The sequence below is a fragment of the Podarcis muralis genome, chromosome 8 (genome assembly GCF_964188315.1).
Source record: "Podarcis muralis chromosome 8, rPodMur119.hap1.1, whole genome shotgun sequence".
In the NCBI taxonomy this organism is placed as follows: Eukaryota; Metazoa; Chordata; class Lepidosauria; order Squamata; family Lacertidae; genus Podarcis; species Podarcis muralis.
In genome coordinates, this window is record NC_135662.1 from 20,462,217 (window position 1) to 20,483,102 (window position 20,886).

Below are 20,886 nucleotides of genomic sequence, written 5' to 3' on the forward strand. Positions count from 1 at the left end.
GCCAAATGGTATGAGCTTCCTAGGAAAGATATACAAGGCAGCGCTGCACATCAGGTATCAAAGCGTTTTTACTGGCCTAAACAGCTAAAAATGATGATTGAAGCAGGGTTTGAGGCCCAGAGAAAGTCTAGCGGTGGGAAGGACTAATAGGAAAAACATTGCCGAGAACTCACGGAAGGGAAGCCTTGGGGCTTTAACCGGAAGCCCACTGGAATAAGGTATCGACAATCTGATATCGTGTGGCTGAGCAATCACGTCGGTAGGAAGCCGAACAAATTCCATTCCCTTTCAACTGTTTCCCTTCAAGCTCTAGCATCCAAGTAAGGACTTTCTCTACTTTTTGGCTGAGTTGTAAGTTGGGTTACTTTGGAGATCAACAGTATACATACATAGATATTTCATGATGGCTTCTGACTTGAATATTCCTTTCTTAGGTTATAGGTTAGAAGCCCCAAATGACTGATTGATGCTTCCTCAGTGGGAACTAATGGTCAGGTGTTCAACAGTGGTAACTTCTCTGAGCTCTGATGGGTAGACAGCTATGGGGAAAGGGCAAGTGTGTGGGCGAAAGAAGTGGCATCTGTAAGTTTGGCAAGGACCATGATACCTCAAGGACTGTCTCTCTCCATATGAACATACCTAGACCCTGTGATCACCACCTGGGACCCTTCTTTGTGTGCCTCCATGAGAGATCCACAGGGTGGCAACACGAGAATGGGTCTTCTGCAGCGGCTCCCTGTTTGTGGAACACTCTCCCCAGGGAGATTAGGCTGGCACCATCATTATATACCTTTAGGCACCAGGCAAAAACGTTACTCTTCAATCAGGCCCCTGGCTGACTAACATCCTATAGGCTTTTACATGTTTTGGAGGGTTCTTGGTTTGCTTTGTTCCTTCCTATTCCTGTTTTTAGTATGTATTTGGTGTTTTTGCCTTGTGTCTGTATGTTGTGATCCGCCCTAAGGTCTACGAATGAAGAGCAGCATGCACTTTTAATAAATAAATAAAAATAGGGTGACTTTTTTTTTTTGCTAATCCTAGAAGCCTCTGAGCCAAGATAGGGGAGGTGTGTTTGGTTGTAAGCAGAAAGAGTAAATAGGGGGAGAGGGGAGAAGTGGAAACCTGATGGAATAGAGACATTATCCCAGGATACGGACACTACAGAATAGAAGGCAGAGGAGTTGTAGCTGTGTATGTGAGAGGGAAGAGAAGGAAGGAAGGAAGGAAGGAAGGAAGGAAGGAAGGAAGGAAGGAAGGGAGGGAGGAAGGGAGGGAGGGAAGGGAAGGGAAGGGAAGGGAAGGAAGCTTACACCATGGGTCGAGTATTAATTCTGCACCTAAATAATCATTTAGTACTGCAAAAAATGCACTAATGCCTGTGCATGCCCACACTTTAGTCCTCAAATTGACACCATTCAGTAGGGACTGTCAGCTGTCACAAACATATCTAGGGTGTGTTTCTTCGAGCGTTTCCAGAGGGTATAACTTAAGCCACTGTGGAAGGGCACAGAAGCCGCCCCATTTGGCTGGCAGGGCCCCCAGAATAAATGTGATTACCAGGTACAATGACAGTTCTGCAATCTCACCTGCCGCTTGGCATTGCTGTGAATTTAATGGCAGTTTGTGTCACGTGTCCAGGGAGTCTTCTCTTCTCATGAGGTAGCCAAAGTATTGGAGCCTCAGCTTCAGGACCTGTCCTTCCAGTGAGCGCTCAGGGCTGATTTCCTTAAGAATGGATAGGTTTGATCTTCTTGCAGTCCATGGGACTCTCAAGAGTCTTCTCCAGCACCATAATTCAAAAGCATCAATTCTTCGGCGATCAGCCTTCTTGATGGTCCAGCTTTCACTTCCATACATCACTACTGGGAAAACCATAGCTTTTACTATACGGACCTTTGTTGGCAAGGTGATGTCTCTACTTTTTAAGATGCTGCCTGGACGGTTAAGTCCAGTCAAACTTGACTGTGGGGTGCGGCGCTCATCTTGCTTCAGGCTGAGGGAGCTGGCATTTTTCTGCAGACAGCTTTCCAGGTCAAATGGTGTTTACATGGCATTTGAGTGGATCTTTCCCATTTTTTCTTCTTCATAATTTTGTTCTCATTCTCTTGCTTCTCTTACTCCAACTTACTTTCCCTCCTTTTTTCGTGAGTGTGAAAGGGAGGGTGTCTTATCGAATGACGTGTACTGCTTCTAATTTATTGTCTCAACATATTATTAAAACAAATGTTATAGATTTATTATTAAAACCAACTGAAATATTAGTGGGGAGGAAGTAACCGAAAGCTGTTGTCTATACACACCGAATCTGTGTGTGATGATTCTGGTTTTCATTATTCCTTCCAAATGCTAATATTTTTGCAGCATATTCCATGTATGCAACCAACCCGGATAAACGATGAGATCCACAGAGGAAAAACAAATCTGAAGGAAATTCTGGAGAAGAAAACCCTTAATGAAGGCTAAGGACAAGTGATCAGGAGGCTGTTGTTAGTAATGTTTTCCCATGGCCTATTTTATGTAGGGTGGCGCTGTGGGTTAAAGCCTCAGCGCCTAGGACTTGCTGATCGAAAGGTCGGCGGTTCGAATCCCTGCGGCGGGGTGCGCTCCCATCATTCGGTCCCAGCGCCTGCCAACCTAGCAGTTCGAAAGCACCCCCGGGTGCAAGTAGATAAATAGGGACCGCTTACCAGTGGGAAGGTAAACGGCGTTCCGTGTGCTGCGCTGGCTCGCCAGATGCAGCTTGTCACGCTGGCCACGTGATCCGGAAGTGTCTGCGGACAGCGCTGGCTCCCGGCCTATAGAGTGAGATGAGTGCACAACCCTAGAGTCTGGCAAGACTGGCCCGTATGGGCAGGGGTACCTTTACCTTTACTATTTTATGTAACCAACACAACACCATCCACACTCAAGGTAGTAACAGGCATTGGGAGTTCCAGAGTTTGCAGGAGTACAAAAACAAATGTACCCCCTAAAGGAGGCCTCGGTCACACCCTAATGCAGACTAAGCATGACTAGTAATAATTGAGTTTACATGCATTCTCATCCACTTCTCATTCTCATCCAGTTTACACGCCATGCCAATTTATAGCATCCTCCCAAGTATCTTTAGAAATAGTTGTGAGGGTTCCAGGAGGAAAGGAGAAAGCTGCCTTTACACCAAATCGGACAATATTTGGACAAAGTGCCCCATGATATTCTTGTTGAGAATCTGGTAAAATGTGGGTTGCATGAGGTAACTGTTAGGGACAGTAGAGGCAGCTGGGTCTGTTTAGCCTGCAAAAGGAGCGCCAAAGAGGAGATATGGTAGCCATCTTCAAATATCTAAAGGGCCCTCACATGGAAGATAGAGCAAATTTGTTTTCTCCTGCTCCAGAGGGTAGGAACCAAACCAACGGCTTCAAGTTACAAAAAAGTAGATTCCAACTAAACATTAGGAAGAACTTTCTGTTGGAAAGAGCTGTTTGACAGTGAAACAGACTCCCTCAGAAGGTGGTGGGCTCTCCTTCATGGGAGGTTTTTAAACAGAGGTTGGATGGCTGGCTGTCATGGATGCTCCAGTTGAGATCCCTGCATTGCAGGGCGTTGGCTTAGATTGTCTTGAGGGTCCCATCCAACTCTACAATCCTGTGAGTCCACTGTGGTCCACTTAGCTACATATTGTCCACTCTACACAGACTGGGAGCTTTCTTCTGGGGCTCCTCAGAGGGGTCTTGCCCAGCCATTTCTGCAGATGCCTGACATTGAACCTGGGCCTTTTTCTTTGGCCCAGTTGTGGAATCACTGCTGGGTTACATTTGGCTTTCTTGGTCCATCAGCTGAGCAGGCCTATTACAAAACTCACTAGACATGGGGGTAAACTATGTGCATGTTTACTCAGAAGTAAGTCCCACTGGGCTCAAGGGGACACCATCCGTTGTATGTTTAAGATGGCAGTGCTGAAAGCAAAAGAGGCAAATTCCATGCAAGCCCAGCATTGCAATTTAATAAGTTGTTGCCGCAAGCTTCACCTTCCAGCATTTTTTGCTCAACAGGGCTCTTGACAGGTCACGTGGGCCATCCAGCCACCAAATTCTCCCTTTTGGGAATGCAAACAGCTCACATAATTGTTTGAGAGAATAGCTGGATGGGTTAAGCAAGGGGAGGTTTAAGGTTTCTGAGCTATTTTGCAGAAAATGAAGTGATAACATTTACTGCTGGTGGTTGCATGGTTCAGTAACTAATTTTTTTTCTTAAAAAAAAAAAGTTTGTTTATGCTTAGTTTGGACGAAGCTAATACCAGGCGAGTTTTATAATCAAATTTCCCCCTAACAATCATACTTCCCTTTTAAAAATAGGAGCTAGCAGTGACCTTACTGAGGTCTTTTTTTAAATGTAAGCTATAACTCCAAGCAGTATCCTGCGTCGCTTGGACTTTTTGCTGTGCTTTCATGCCAGGACTTTCGCTGGAAAATAAAAGCAGGGAATAATAATTAGATCTGGTTGGCTCCTCCTTGAAGCATCGCTCCATGTTTATAACCGCCTAGATTTGTTTTTTAAAGGGGAGGAAAACAGCAGGAAATTGAGTATTTAATTATGGACATAATTCTGAAATTTGGAGATGTTTCTTTGTTTCGTGAGCCAAGGTTCGTATCGGCTTTTGATTTTTATAGTCCCCAACACATTTGGCTCATACATCTCTACTGCAGACATTTTTTTAAGTGAAAATGACTTCGGAAGGCATTTGCTGACTTGCATGGTTTCTTGAACTGCTGAGGGTTTTTAACCTAATTTCTAAGCTGCCTGCCTGAACCTGGCACGGCCTGTTTCAGAAATGAGTGCGATCTAAGAAAGAGCTACTGTTGTATGGCATGTTTGAATTGTTGCAGCTGTTCAGGACCATTCATGACCTTCCTAGTTTCATTAAAGTGGACCTTTACTTTTCTGGGTGGGGTTCAAGCCAAGTTTCCAGAGATAATTGCTAGTGCTTTGTCCTTCGGAAACTTCCCCCATTGAAATATTTGCTTCCAATGATGTTTGCAGGACCGTAAGTGTAAGGGGAGGGAGGTACTGTGGAATCCTGGCCTCCTCAAACATACTGGGTTTTCATTAGAAAACAACAACCCAAAACTGAATTTTGTAAAATAGTTCTCTTCTCAAGAAATCCATTAAAATGAATACTTTAAGATAAAATAATTTAGAAATGCACGTTGAGATAAAAATAGTTATTATATTATGTCTGTCATGATGAAATATATATTCAAAACCAAAATGTTCTACAGGTTTTTTTAAAAAACAACAACTCAAATGACTTAAAATTAAATGGGCATAGACCACAAATACATAGATTCAGCCAACCCTAATGTACACTTCCTTGACATTTTAAAAATTAAATTAAATTTCATTTTACATTTAATACAGTGGGTAGTATTTAACTTACTCAGATGCATTGAAATGAATGCCCATGACTAAGGCCCATTAATTTCCAGACGTCTTTTCTGAAGAAAACGTAGTTGAATACCACACAATCAAATTACTTTAAATGGTATTGGGTTGTATGCAATGATAGCCCTACTCAGAGTAGACCCATTGCAATCTAGGTCAGTTCTGGATCTACTCTGGCTAGAGCTAGCACCATCAGGGCCAATCTACATGTTACATTAAATGTGTAATCACATTTGACATATTTTTTCTTCTACGCGGTCAGGGTTAGGGTGGGACTGTTGCATGTGGGAAGGCTCCAGCCAGTTGTGAGGCTAGCAGCTTCCCTCTCTTGCCAAAGAGAGAGGGACCGCCAAAGTACAAGATGGCCCCTTTATTCCACATAACTACATAAGCCAGCTGGATTGGCAGATGACTCTTATTTAAACCCTGGCAACGGGAAGGCATCCTCCCTTCCCCTCAGGGCAGCAGCTAGCTTAGGTAGTGCATTGCAAGCTGTGTCAAGCACAGAGAAGGCGCTGTGCTCAAATGCCTCACCACTGGTCTCTATCCCCCAGCATCTGCCGCCTGAGGCAGCCGCCTCACTCTGTCCAATGGTAGGACCACACCATCCATACATTCCACATATACAGACAATTGATGTCTGAGAGATCCTTTTAGTGATCTTCTTCCAAGACGAAACAGCTATATATAGTTATGCGACCTTCTTTTATATAAGTCTTTCATATTTCTATTTCATAGAATCATAGAATCATAGAGTTGGAAGAGACCACAAGGGCCATCGAGTCCAACCCCCTGCCAAGCAGGAAACACCATCAGAGCACTCCTGACATATGGTTGTCAAGCCTCTGCTTAAAGACCTCCAAAGAAGGAGACTCCACCACACTCCTTGGCAGCAAATTCCACTGTCAGGAAATACCAAATTTCCCTTGGTATGTCACCGTAACTCTGATTGCTGTGCTGGCAGCAGTGGGTCAGGGTGTTTGGCTGTCAACCAGAAGATTGGTGGTGCCCACCCAGGGACAGCTGTGGTCAGGATTCTTGCATTGCAGGTGCTTGGACTAGATGACCCTTCCAACTCCTCCTCTTCTTTTTAAAATAATCTTTTTTATTTGATTTTTCAAATATCAATTTATAACAAAACCAAACACATTTCCATATACAGAGATTTCTCTGAATCTCGCGACTTCCCCCCATCCCCTCTGTGGGTCCTAATGTCAACATTTTCAACTGCATATTATATCATAATCTATATTTTATATCTATCCATATTATCCATCGTATTTGTTACATTACAAGTAGGATTAAAATCCTGCTAATGTTTTCATCTGCTTACAGTGGTCACCTAAATAAATCATGAACTATTCCCATTCTTTCTTAACGTTTTTGTCCTCTTGGTTCCTGAGTTTTCCGGTCAGCTTTGCCATTTTGACATAGTCTATCAGCTTAGTTTGCCATTCCTCTATGGTAAGGACTCTTTCTTCTTTCCATCTTTAGGCTAGTAGCATCCATGTGGCTGTTGTCACATACATAAAAAGTCTTTTCTGCTCCTTTGGAATGTTGGTACCTAATAATTTGTAATAAAAAAGCGTCTGGTTTTTAAACAAAAGTTATTTTAAATACCCCCCCCCCATTTCATTATACAGTGGTACCTCTGGTTACATACTTAATTCGTTCCGGAGGTCCGTTCTTAACCTGAAACTGTTCTTAACCTGAAGCACCACTTTAGCTAATGGGGCCTGCCGCTGCGCCGCTGCCGCACAATTTCTGTTCTCATCCTGAAGCAAAGTTCTTAACCCGAGGTACTATTTCTGGGTTAGCGGAGTCTGTAACCTGAAGTATGTAACCTGAAGCATATGTAACCCGAGGTACCACTGTATATCATCTCCCATAAAGCTTTTATTATCTTGCACGACCACCACATATGATATCAATAGCAAGACCCTTCCGCCTCTTCAATTCTATTATTCTTCTCCCTGATCTGCAGCATTCCCAATAAATTGTACGGTTGAATCTTCGCCTGCACCTTACTGAACATTTTCAATCAAGCTTTGATTTTCCTGTCTACCAAATGGTTATAATCATAGAATTGTAGACTTGGAAGATACAATTGTAGGTAGAATATAGCCCAACAGCTTAAAGCCAGGATGCAGAACATGTTCTTGGACTAGAACTCTCAACACCCCTGATAATTGATAATTGCTGGCTGGGGCCGATGGGAATTGGAGTCCAAGAGCAATGGGGAACCACAAGTTCCCCATCCATTATCTGTGATAGTTCCTCGCCATAAAGGACCGCTGAAGCCTTTCAATTTGCCATGCTCCTGTGCTTTTGTAGCACTTTGTACAATCTGCTGTGGGTATCAGGAATCGCTACAGTTCCACATTACACCCCGAAAACTGTTGCTCTGGTTTCTCTGCAAAAAATCAAATGATTAAAAAAAAAGTTTTCTGTGATTGATGTACATCGTACTGCGTCAGTGCTGTTTCTGGCCAATTTTTCTTCTAGCCAACAGCTCCCAGGGCATCTTTCTTGTTTTAAGAAAGAAAAAGAAAGAAAGAAACATGTTTGCTTAATTTGTACCAGTTCAACAAATGGAGGATTTTAAAAAGAAATGATGTCTGCTTAATTTGTACCAGTTCAGCAAACTGAGTATTTTAAAAAGGAAATTAAGAAAAACCTGCATATGCAATTTCGAGAGGGAGGATTGCATGGATTATACTGAGACAAAGTGGAAAAAGAAAGGAAACATGTGAAAAATTAGAAGTATGTCGTCTGTCATTACTCCCTTAGTAATCAAAGCTAGGTTTCTGTAGCCTTGTTCCATGTTTTGGGTTAGGCTGCAATGTAGGTTAAAAACTAATTCATTATTGACCTGCAATTCCAAAACCCAACCACAATCGTTCTAACAATAAACTTTAAGAAGAAGTTATGGTTGTCGGTGGTATTTTTTCCTTATGAGGTTCACCTGCGGTGCTTAAAGAGGCACATACCTGGGTGCAGCTCTAGGAACTGAGTTGTGAAACTGAAATTGTACATGCTGGCAGGGAAATGTTTCTTGAAGTGATGCTTAAGATTCCTGCTGGGTCCTGTGCCGAAATCGCTGGTGCGGTGGGCTGTTATGCTAACCTTATGTTTCCCAAGAGCCAAGTTCAAATCTTCATTTCATATTTCATAAGTAAAGTGATTTTTGTTGGCTGTGAGATGTGGCTTGCGAGATGATTAATTTACTTTGCTTCAGCCGGAGCCATCCTTGCAGCCTGTGGTTCCTCTGATTGGATCAGATAGATGGGTTTTGGCTCAAGTTTGGAAGCAGCTGCCGGCTGACTCCCCTCCCCCGTTATTTATTTATTTATTTATTTATTTATTTATTTATTATTTTATCTATTTTATTTTATTTTAGCTTTAAGCAGTGTTCAGGGATCGTACATAGCGTTTGTATCAGCGAAGAATTTGAGAGTGATCCACTCTAGCCTATGAGATGTTAAGTTCCCTAGCAAGTAAACATTACATTTATGAGAAAACAGATCTGCTTTCAGAAGCTGGCAACAAATGGCAACTGCCACATGGAATTTTAGGGCCAAGGGGGATGAAATACAAGTAGATCAGGGCCAGGTTTTTATTTTCATTTTTTTAAAAAAACAAAAACTTTACAGATGAGCTTGTGGCTTACAAATATCTTGTCAGCAGTAAACTCTTTAATGGTGTTATTCATGAAGGTATCTTACATCACCCCTCTCCATTGTCCTGTAGATTAAGATGATCCATTCTTGTGTAAATACAGTTTAAAATTGCCCAGCTATCTCCACAGGGCATTTGCCTGCTGGTTGCTCTCCTTAAAGAAAGGTGTGAGTCAAGACTCCTCGTGATAGCTGCTGTTTCCTGCGTCATCCTTCGATGATTGAGGAGCACTTAGAACACCCCAGTTCAGATCTCCACCAGGCCCCCCCCAAAGGAACAGAAATGCTGCTGTGCTCATAGGCTTCCCACAAGCCTCTGGTTGGCCACTGTGACAAGAGGATACTGGACTAATTGGGCCACTGGCCTAATCCAGTGGGTCTCTTCTTACGGTTATCCTTGAGGCCTGGCGCTAAGAGGAGGAGGAGGAGTTTGGACTTGATATTCCGCCTTTCACTCCCCTTGTTGTTGTTGTTGTTTAGTCGTTTAGTCGTGTCCAACTCTTCGTGACCCCATGGACCATAGCACGCCAGGCACTCCTGTCTTCCACTGCCTCCCGCAGTTTGGTCAGACTCATGTTTGTAGCTTCAAGAACACTGTCCACTCCCCTTAAGGAGTCTCAACGCGGCTAACAATCTCCTTCCCCTTCCTCCCCCACAACAAACACTCTGTGAGTTGAGTGAGGCTGAGAGACGTCAGAGAAATGTGACTAGCCCAAGGTCACCCAGCAGCTGCATGTGGAGGAGCAGGGAAGTGAATCTGTTTCACCAGATTACGAGTCCACCACTCTTAACCACTACACCACACGGGCTCTCCAACTACAGGGTTGGAGTTCAGTCACCTCAATGATTCAAGTTGCAAGAAGTTTTAGGGCCGGGGTGAAGAACCTCAGGGGACAAATGTGCTCCACCCCAAGCCTCTCTATCTAGCCCTTGAGATGCTGCCCAGGTGAAGTCCCCGCTTCATGCCTCATCCTGAACCTGCTCTAACCAGAGTCCCCCTTGAGTGGTTGTGCCTGACTACAATGTGTTAGTCAAGGGTAAGAAATGTCACTTCATTGCCTGGATAGGTCACTTCCTCGTCCACACTGAGAAAATATTGGAGGTGAATACCTTCTGAAGTGTTCTTCTGACCACCTTCTTTTGGAAGAATCTCAGTGCAGATGATGTGCAAACAACAGCAGCATCAGTCCCAGTCAGGGATGGAGTCAGGGATGGAGAAACCTGTCAGTCTCCATCTCTTTCCATTTCTCCTTTCCCTTTTTTTAATATAATTTTAAAATTAATTCTCAGCATATCATTTTCAACGGTAATTAAACATATTTTAACATCTTATACAATTTTTTGACTTCCATCAATCTCACCTGAAAATTTTCCAGTCTAATATCTAAATATACATTTCCCACTTCTTCAATTACGTTTAATTCATAACTAATATCACTTTTTTGACCAAACTGCGGGAGGCAGTGGAAGACAGAAGTGCCTGGCGTGCTCTGGTCCATGGGGTCATGAAGAGTCGGACACGACTAAACGACTAAACAACAACAGCAACAACAACAATATCACTGTTCTTTCTCTTAATTTGCAATGTTTCATACATTCCTCTTTACACAGCTTCTTGTAGTCCTACTAGCGTAATTTGTTGGTTACAAGTGCTCCTCAGATAGTTCGTATATTTGTTCCAATCTTCTGTAAATCTCTAGTCCCGCAGGTTTCAAATTTTTCCTGTCATTTTGTTCAATTCTGCATAGTCCATTAATTTTGTTTGCCATTCTTCTTTCGTCAGCATCTCTTCTTGTTTCCATTTCTGGGCTAATAATACTCTTACCGCTGTTGTTGTGTATAAAAACAATTTAATATCTTGCCTATTAATATCCTCTCCTATAATACCAAGTAAAAATGCTTCAGGTTTTTTTTTTAAAAAATGTATATTTCAACATCTTTTCCCATTTCCCCTTTTCCAGTCATAAGTTCAATTTGTCCCATTTCTGCTTCACTCTGTGATTCCCCCTCCCCTGGCAAAATGCGCTTTCCTGCACATTTCTTCTAATATACACATTTATATGCATGTTTACCTCATATACACATTTTTGCAAGCATCCCCCCCCATGTAATGCATTTTCTACATTAATTTCAGCAGTGAGTGTGGTTTTCATGTGAACCTTTCCCTCAAATAAGCTTTTTGGACGCATTGTTTGGTTTCAGGACTGCCTCACAGCATCTGGAGAAGGGCGAGTTTCGAAGGAAGTTCAGTCTCAGTTCGTGTATGGCTTCGGAGGTACCAGTTATATTGATTTGGAAAAAAGTACTGACCGAATGAATCATCCCCTGCAATCCCTAGTCTCAGTGGGTGATGCACAGTTCAGAATAAAATCTGGGAATCGACTAAGCACCCAAAAGAGTGAAGAAATACAGTAACCTAGCAAAGTTCATTTTCAAGGTCCCCTGAAGTCCACAGATGATGAGGAAACAGGCTGCTTCTTGGAGACTAAAGCAGAGACATTAATACGTGTGCTAAATCTTTCGCCAGAAGACAGAAATATCTGAGTATACATTACAATTTGAATAAATCAAACCTGTCTTTATCTGAATGAATAAAAATAGCTATGCCAACTATAACATTACCTGGGTAATCTTTCTCTCTTCTTTCTTTCTGTCTTTAAAGCACAGATTGAAGGAGACATTGATTCCAGACTAAGTTAGATGCACCTAGGCTTAACTGAAACCAAAAATATGTATTTCGCTTCAGGTTTTACAATATATAAGAGCCAGGTTTTTTGTTTTTTTAAAAAACAATTTTAATGTGGTCTTTTGGGCTGACAATGAGTAGCAGCTTCCTTTTTAGTAAATTGTTAAACTTCCTTCAGTATTTTTTTAAGACACTGATACACACTCAGTTCAGATGTCTCAGTTCAGCAATGATTTCATGGAACAGGTGCTCATGCACCAAGTGGCAGAGAAGACTTTCTGGTTTGTTAAACCACAGTTTCTCAATGATGTCCAGACGAGGAAACTCTGGTTTAAGCCCAGCCTTCCCCAATGTGGTACTCTCCAGATGTTCTGAAATACAACTCACATCAACCCCAAACGTCATGGCAAATGGTCAGGGATGATGGGAGTTGCAGTTCAAAACACCTTGAGGACATCTGCTTAGGGAAGGCTGGTTTAAGCACTCCCTACAAACCAAGATTGCATATTGCAAAGTCCCAGTGACTTTGTTCAGACTTAACTATTGTTGCTGGATGAACTATGGTGGTGGTGGTGGTTGTTTTGAGAACAAGCAAGTGATGAGCTTGGCAGCTACTCTTCTCCCATTACCTAGTGCAAACCATAGTTTTCTGGACATTAAAGTCTGGACATAAGGGTCTTTCCTAGGAAAAACTGATAGTAAATTATTTGCTTTCCTAAATTGTGCCAACCTGGGTTTTTATAAGAATATTTCAGTTCCACAGAAACTAGAATGAATTCTAGATGGCACAGCAGCAAAGCTTAGTAAACTTCACCCGTGATTGTGGACATCCATGTCTGCACAATTATCATCAAGTTGGAGGTTTATATTTTATGGAAAAATCTGTGAGCACGACTGGTTTAGTAGCTCTGAAGCAATGATGAATATCTTCATGTTGACCCATCCAAACATGACGTTAACCTCCCCAGGCGGTGTCTCTGCGCCAGACATAGCTACAGACTCCGGGCCAGAAGTACAGCAAAGCTCTAGGCTCAGGGCATATGGAATAAAGATAGACTTCTAAGTTAAACAAATACTAATACAAATAGCTGCTGGCGGTACAAATGATCTTCTTTTTCCTGTTTGCATTGTAAGTTGCATGACAGCTTCTAGCTAGCGATTGTTGAGCATGCAAGACTCGAAATGGGTCTCTTTTGGTATAAGTGTACATTTGGACAGGAGCTATAGCTTAGTGGTTTGTGTATGGCAGGTACCTGAATTTAAATGACGGGTGGCCTGCATTCCTCTGAAGGTAGTTGGACTCCAGCTCTCATCAGCCGCAGTCAGCATGACCAGTGGCCAAGGGCGATGGGGAACTGGTGAGTTCTAACAACATGTGGATGTCCAACAGACTGTCCAGGCCTGCTTTAAGGGATCTTAGGACTCACTGAATGGGAGTTGTAGTCCAGTGACATTAGGAGGAACACGGGGTTCCCCATCTTAGGGCTGGGAAAGACCTTTGCCTGAGACCTTGAAGAGTTGTCTGCTTGCAGAGTGGACAGCACTGAGCTAATGTGTTCTGAAGCACTACAAGGGTGCAGAACGCAGAACTAGACTTCCTATGTGTCAGTTGCTCTATATACATGATAAAACAGTGCTATTTTTCTAGAAAAAGAGGCGCTGAAACTCACCATGAATGCCTCCCTTGTTCTCTTATAATGGCAATGGCGTCCACCTGAGAGGCACCAGAACTCAGTTCCGGCGAGTTCTGGCCAGAAAAAAGTCCCTGACCACAAGTATAGTATTGTTTTTCTGCCCTTTTGCAGGAGGAAGGGGTTTTTGTGTGTGCCCTTCATCTTATTTATTTATCACACACCTCTCTAACAAGTAGCACTCTGCAAATGAAAAACTGGCTACTAGCAAATACATTCCCAACATTTTGACGTTTCGTAGAAAAGGTCCTTAATGGAGCATAATCTGATTTGCATTGTGGAAATTAAATTTTACCGGCGCCACAATCACGGGATTCCCCTCCCCTTCTTTGCGGCATTGGGAGAGAGAAAAAGAGAGAGAGAAAGAGAGAAGGTATGCCAAGCAGAGCCTGGTGAGAACACAGGGAGGCAAAGTATCTGCTTTTGAAACGTTAAGCAGGGCGAAATCTAAGCCAGAATGCGGGACGTGGTGCATTTTTTCGTGCTCTCCTGATGTTTTGTCTAAAGACCTGTTTAACTGATCCCTAACCATCAGCTGCAAGTTGCTTTTAATTTAGTGGTCTGCTGCGAGCACCGAACATTTTCACAGCTGTTAAGTAGTAGTTACTTTGCTTTCAAAGAAGCACCCCGAAGCTCTGCTTGTTAATCACAAAGCACCCTGGTGGTCATTGTTTTGTGTTTGAACAGCCCACTTATCCACCTTGGTAGTTTCCTAGAGGTAATGACCCAAAGTAGGCTAATAAACCCTTTCATGGTGTGGCAGCTCTTTCATCTCCATCCTTTACTTTATTGATCTCCATTGAAGCACCGAATGGCTTTGTAGTATAATTGCACTTAAGGAGTTGTGTGTGGATGCTCTTGGTGGGAGTAACAGGAATTTGAAGGCAATGATTTTGAAGTGCAGTAACTGAATAAATGTGGGAATGTCGAGTGTGGAGAGCAGGTTTTGCCCTCTTGGAAATATCAAACCTGGATGAACCTGCTCTCAAGCAGCACAGCCCATTGCATTGGCTTCCCCATAGCCTAAGATCAGGAGAGGTCCTGTTCTGATGCAACTCCCTTCATATATTACATTGGCTTCTTCTAGTAGCAGGGCTTTCTTTCTGGGACTCCTGTCCTATGGAAACTCATCTTCAAGGAGCCCAATCAAGTTCCAGGACTCCGTATATTTTGAACGTGGGTGAAGATAGGGATGAGCAAGACAGTTTCTCATTTTTCCAATATTAACTTCAGTTCTCCACATCAGTTTCCCCACAAAAAAGAAACCCTCTCAAAAGTTCATCAGCGTTTTGGTGTCCCTTTGTCCTAATATGCACACCTTTCTGAGCAATCTTGACTCGTCAGAGAACTGCATTGCAAAATTTGGAGAACTGCCAATTTCACTTTGCGTATTCGGAATGGGAAATGCAAACCAAACCGAAATTCTCCCCCGTCCCCTAGGCGCGAGGCTTGCTAATTTGGTTCCCATCCGTTGTCTGTTTTTAATTTGTAATTCCGAATTCTATTCTGATGGTTTCTTGTTCGCTGTGGTTTTGGTACTGCAATTCTCTGTATTTTATGGTGTGCCACTCTGTGTGTGCTCTAGGGACCAACCAGCAGGGTAAATGTGTAATTAACAATGACAGAGATGCCATTAGCTAAGCGCCATGGATTTTTCAATCATTCAGTTTCTAACCAGTCTTTAACTAAAGGTCAATGCATACAAGATGCTCGCCATGAGTGAGCTGCAGAACCAACCCTCTCTACAATGAGTGGTTCCCAGCTGAAGGATTTGCCACAGTGGCGTAGCATGGGGGGTGCAGGGGGGCCGGCCGCACCAGGCACAACATCGGGGGGGGGGGCGCTCGCCGCCTCGGGAGTCGCCGAAGGGCCTCAGGCGCAGGCTGTAGCAGAGCCCCATGTCTCGCGGAACCAACGAGCTGGCAGCGGCTCTCAGCGCTCGCCGCAGTCCCCGCGCGTCAGGGCCGCGGAGGGCGTGCCAGGCAGCCCCTCCTCACAGCCCCGCCGCTGCCGCTGCTGCTGCAGCTGCTGGGCCATGTTGCATTTTCCTCGCCTCTCTGCCCTCCTCCTCCGGGCCAGTGGCATCATTTGGTCAGCAGCGCCAGCGGCAACTCGCCTCAGATCACCTGACACGGACCCGCCGTCGTGGCTACCTTACCGTAAATACCCCAGCCCAGGAAGCAGCAAGAAGAAGCTGGCAGCGGCGGCAGGTTAGGGGTTAGGGGGCGCAAATTACTTGCCTTGCCCTGGGTTAGGGGATGCAAATTACTTGCCTTGCCCCAGGTTAGGGGGCGCAAATTACTTGCCTTGCCCCGGGTGCTGACAACCCACGCTACGCCGCTGATTTGCCATGTAGATCACCACCATTCTGTTAAGAGTCTTCCCACCAATAGCAGGTAATGTCTTGCAGGGACATGGCGATTCTTGACACGATGACAGACATCCTATGTTTACAGCTGGGGTAGGGATCACTCACCGCAGGGAGACTATTTCTACTTTTGCAGCACAGTTTTGCAAAGCAGGCATTCCCGTTGGGGCACATTCACACGACAGTCACTTGTGCTTCCGGTTGTGCAAAACTAGAGGGGCAAGATGCATTGCTTAGAGCCAGACATCAGAGGTGGATTTCGGGTACAGATGGATGAGCACCCTCGACCCTTCTTAGGTTGGGCTGATTGAGAAATGATCCGAGTTATTTGCAAAATAAATTTGAATAGCTCCATAGATTTTCTAAGCCAATCTGACATTTGAAAAATAAGCCCACTTCCCAGTTTTCTGCTCAATGTCCAGATACAATTGGGGGAAACATTAACTCTCTGGATGTTGCTGAACTTACAACTCCCATCAGCCCCAGCAAGCCTGGCCCAAAATATTGGGGAAACATATAGAAGACTACATACCTGCTTTAGAAGCATTGAATGTCCCAATATTGATGGGATTCCATCCTATTGGAAATACCATTCTGATCCCTCGTGGTTTCAGAGGCCATGTCTAGATTATCGTCAGCCTCAGCCCCGGCTTCCACTGTTTTATTATTTTGCCTGCTCTTTTACTGCTGATGTTTCACATTATACCCTGTGTTTCATAGATATTGTTTGGACTGCTATATGGAAGCCAGTTTGGGAGCCCAAGAATGTCAAACAAGCAAATCAATAAAGAACTTGAGATCTCTCTGCATCTGTAACTGAGATGGTGGTTTAGTTACCTTTTGTAGAAAAGAGAAGTAGAAAGGGGGAGGATGGAAAAGGATCAAAGGTGAACAAGTTTCCACAAGGAAACTTGGAATTGTAGCCCTAGCATGAAGGATGGGAGTGTTTAGGAAGGATTTTTAGGAAGGGAAATGGGGTACGACAGAGCCTTAATGAGGCATAGCTGCATTTTCTTAATTTTCTGTGGGAGAGCTAAGGGTGCACTTCAGCTCCCATTCCTGCCAACAGAATAGGCTTTGCTGGATCATGCCCTTGACATGTTTTTCTTTTAAAATCTAGTAGGAAAAATAGCTTATGTGGCACCTTCCAAAATTGTGGGCATTACCCAGTGATAGCAATGCTGCAGATCAACTGAAATTAATGGGCACTAATTTCACTGGGCCATCTCTGAGTCAAACTTAGTTGGATACAGCACTTTACATGGGATCCAAATCATTTCAACTAACACCACCACAACAAAATAGGAGAGTAATAAATTAATTCTACCACTCCGGATTTTAAATGTGAATATCTAGTGCCCTCCTGTGGCTGAAGAGTGCATATTCTAACCTGAAGAAAACTACAGGTGACTCCTGTTGCCAAGCAGATGAAGGCCTTGCCCATTCATGGTATTGAATTATACCATAATAAAGAAATGTTTCGTAAGCGTGAGATGCATTTATTTTACAATGTTGTTGGACAAAGCACCAGCCTTTCTTTCTGGTGCATCCATCCACTCCCTGAATTGCTGCAATCTGTGATTTTTACACCTTCCTTGCACCCTTAACAAACCACAGCCCCCAAAATTATTTGGGAGAAGCCATGACTGTTCAAAATGGTATAATACCACTTTAAATGTGTGAATGTGGCCTTTGAAGGGCTTGGGCCACATGGTCCATCAGCATCTTCTACAAATTCTTTCAGTGTGTAAAGGAGTTTGTGTGACTCTGCCCCCAATTGTGTGACTATTACGGAGCAGCATGAAACCTGAATTTGTTTATTTCTCCTCCTCCCTCCCCTTTCATTGTCCTTTTATGCCGTTCTGCTTAAGCTGAGTTCTAACAGCATCCCTGTGCCAAATTGCAAAAAGGAGGTCCCTTTCATCCCGACCCCTCAAAGCTTGGACAGTCTTAGCATCTGCAAATATGCCTTTGCTGAGGGTGCATTTGGAATAGGGAAACACCACCAAAATAGTGTTTGCTGTGGGTTGCTGGGATAGCCTGTGATCTAGAATCTCTTAAGTCTACTGCATTTCATTGCCCTTTCACGGGGGACATGACGCATTTTCAAAAGCATGCTGGCAATTTGATCCAGTTCTCACTCAGAGGAGGAACAAATGACATTAGGCTGCTTCCCGTTGGAAAAAAATGGAGGGCCGTGCTCTGAACTGCTGGCTTAATTAGTTCAAGGGACTGCCTTGGAAAAAGCGGAGTTTGTTCTTTACTCCATAAAATTCTGCTTGATGCGTTTTTAAACAGAAGAAGCTGTCTTATATTGGGTCAGCCTGTTGGTCCATCTGAGCTCAGCTTTGGAATGACAGCAGATTTGCAGGGTCCTCAGATGGGAGGCTATCTCAGCCTTACCTAGAGATTGAACCTTGGCTGTGGAAAGGTGATGCTGTTCCACTGAACTATGGCTCTTCCCATAAAAGGAAGATGCCAAGTCAGACAATTGGTCATATCTAGTACTGTCTACACCGAATTACAGAAGCACTGCAGGGTTTTGAGACAGGGGCCTCTCCCAGCCCTATCTGAAGATCCCAGGCGGGGTGCCAACATGAAAAAAATAATGGGGGTGGGCACTTAAGCCCAGCCTGGCATAATCAATGTGGGGTGGGGATTACCTGCCCCCCCATATTTTATTCAAGTTGGCACTCCTGGGAAGAGGAGTCATTGTTGTGCCACATCATCTGGCCCCATTCCCACCCAAACCAGTAATACCACTCAGGGCTGGAGCTAGGAATGGTGGGGGGCATTCAGCCTTGTTTGCATTTTGTTGAGATGCTAACAAATTCACACTTCTCGAAGCAACGCCTGACCCAAAACACAGCCATCCTTTGGAAATTGCACTTTTGCTGAATGTTGCAATGCAGTTGTCCAACCAACCAGTGGGTTGTATTTAATGCAGGGTTCTGTCAGTGCAAGGATTGCTACTATTACACTGGGGTTTTCCTCTCCTCCTCCTCGTCCTCCGCACCCCCCATATATATACACATTCTAGGGGTTCCCCCAACCCCCTAGAGCAGATTTAGGGAGGGTACAGGGGATGCGCGAGAGGAGGAGAGGGGGGAAGCCCCATTATGCAAGTGGAAATTTTCGTGTTGATGGGACAAGTCCATGGAACACTGCCACAAAAAGGCATTATATTAAGGGAAATTGCTTGCATAAATGTATACACATCAATCAAAACAACAATGTATTTTTAAGGAGAAATGGGTACTAAAATGCTGATGGGTTTTTTTGAGGGTTTTTTTTTAATGCAAATGGTTGCAGAAATGTGGAAAACTTAATTTAAGATCGGAAGAATGAGAAACTGGTGGAACCGAAACAGACAGATGTGCCCATTCCTGGTTGGAGCACACTTGAAAGCTGCTAAAGATGACCTCCCTGCGGTTACTGGTGTTCATGTGGCCTCCCAACATTTTAAAAGCGCTGCATGGAACTTGACCATGACCTTATTCATCCTCCTCCCTCTCCACATTCCTGGTGCCCATCGGAGGGAGCGTAGAGGATTGCCACGTGATGCCCCAACTCCATTCATTATAGCAGCTATGGATGAGGATCAGTTGCCGCGAGGAGTCCATTGTCGCTGGCATTGTGTCTTTTCTTTTGGGCATGGGCTCCAGCTGTCCGATACAACCATTTTTGTAGTCATTCTCTCTCTCTTCTCCCCATCTCTCAAAAAGGTATGTCTTTTTCTAATTGCTCACTGTTGGCTTACGATGTGTGTGTGCTCTTTCTTATAGGAAAGAGGACACCGAAGATAAAAGACAAGAAGAAGAAGAAAAAGAATTTAATGGAGCGAGCACAGAAGCAGCACAGCCTCTTCTTAGCTACAGACTGAGCCGGCCAATAGAGACTTTGGTCATGTGTTTCTGTTGTTCTTTTATTTTTATTTTTTTGCAAAATGCACAGAAGCTGCTAAATGCTCCTGCACACTGATGCACTGCAATTCAGCTGCTGCTTTGACAGTATTGGTTGCAAATAACTTGTGGAGGGGGGGAAAAGAGAGAGGATATGTCCACAAGCTTGTTTGTATGTGTGTTATTTATACTTTTGTTGTTGTCGTTATTGCCGTCGTCCTTGGTTTACCCCCCCCCCCCCAAAAAAAAAACCCTGGAGACTCCAGGGACGAACAAGCGCACTGAGTTGAATCAGTGGGTGTGGGTATCCAAAAAGCTCTTCTTTTTGTTTCGTTTTCTGTTTTGACTTCAGTCGGTGCCTGCGAGATGGAGGCAGCCAGCGTCTTGGCATGGAATGTTGCAGCAGGAGCTTCGGGCTGCAAATCATCGCTGGGTGATGACGGACTTGTGCATATTTATATAAGGAAAGGAACTCGGGGGAGTTTAGCGTTGCATATATGTCCTCTCGTTTCTCATCTTGTACATTTTTCAAGAGTAAATAACACTAAGCAGATATTCATAGATAATGTACTTTTTGTCCTCAGCACCCGTTGTATTGGAACAGTTGTATAGTCAAACTGCTCTCGACTGATATATCACAGGAGTTGCTGCTTAGTATTTCTGGAGCATAGCAGTTCCCATGTGTACATATTATGCTGTCTACGTATAAATAAACCTATTTACAATATGCCTGTGTCTGTTTTTCTGTATATGCAACTCATTACTCATCTTCGGTGTCGGGTCACTTTGGTTCCAGTTAGGGATTGGGTGGGGTGGTGGAATGTGAACCTAACCAAATTTGCTGTTCCTGAACTAGCAGGGCAGCCGAAAACACTTTGGAATTTCCTGCGCTCCAAATTTTGCGATGCACATCTCTGACCAAAACATGCATTACAATGTGTGCATTGGTGAAAATGCAATGCAAATAGTGGACAAATGTGTAGAATTATGAGAAATGATTTGTTTACAATGTCTGCAAATGTGTGAAGAAATGGGATGAACTGATCCCATCTGTTTAATGAAAAGAGGAGGAGAAGAAGAAGAAGAAGAGGAGGAGGAGGAGTTTGGATTTGATATCCCGCCTTTCACTCCCCTTCAGGAG

The 20,886-nt window shown here is 43.8% G+C and overlaps 1 protein-coding gene across 2 annotated transcripts in view; it reads left to right on the top strand.

Annotated features, from left to right (window-relative positions):
* The window catches only part of RSPO2 (R-spondin 2), a 106,380-nt gene extending 85,908 nt beyond the window's left edge, over positions 1-20,472 (top strand). For both annotated transcript variants that reach the window (XM_028736292.2, XM_077932769.1), the window contains exon 6: positions 19,629-20,472. In XM_028736292.2, the coding sequence (XP_028592125.2) occupies positions 19,629-19,726 (98 nt within the window). In that variant the 3' untranslated portion in view covers positions 19,727-20,472. The remainder of the gene's footprint in view (positions 1-19,628) is intronic.
* Positions 20,473-20,886: the final 414 nt, after the last annotated feature.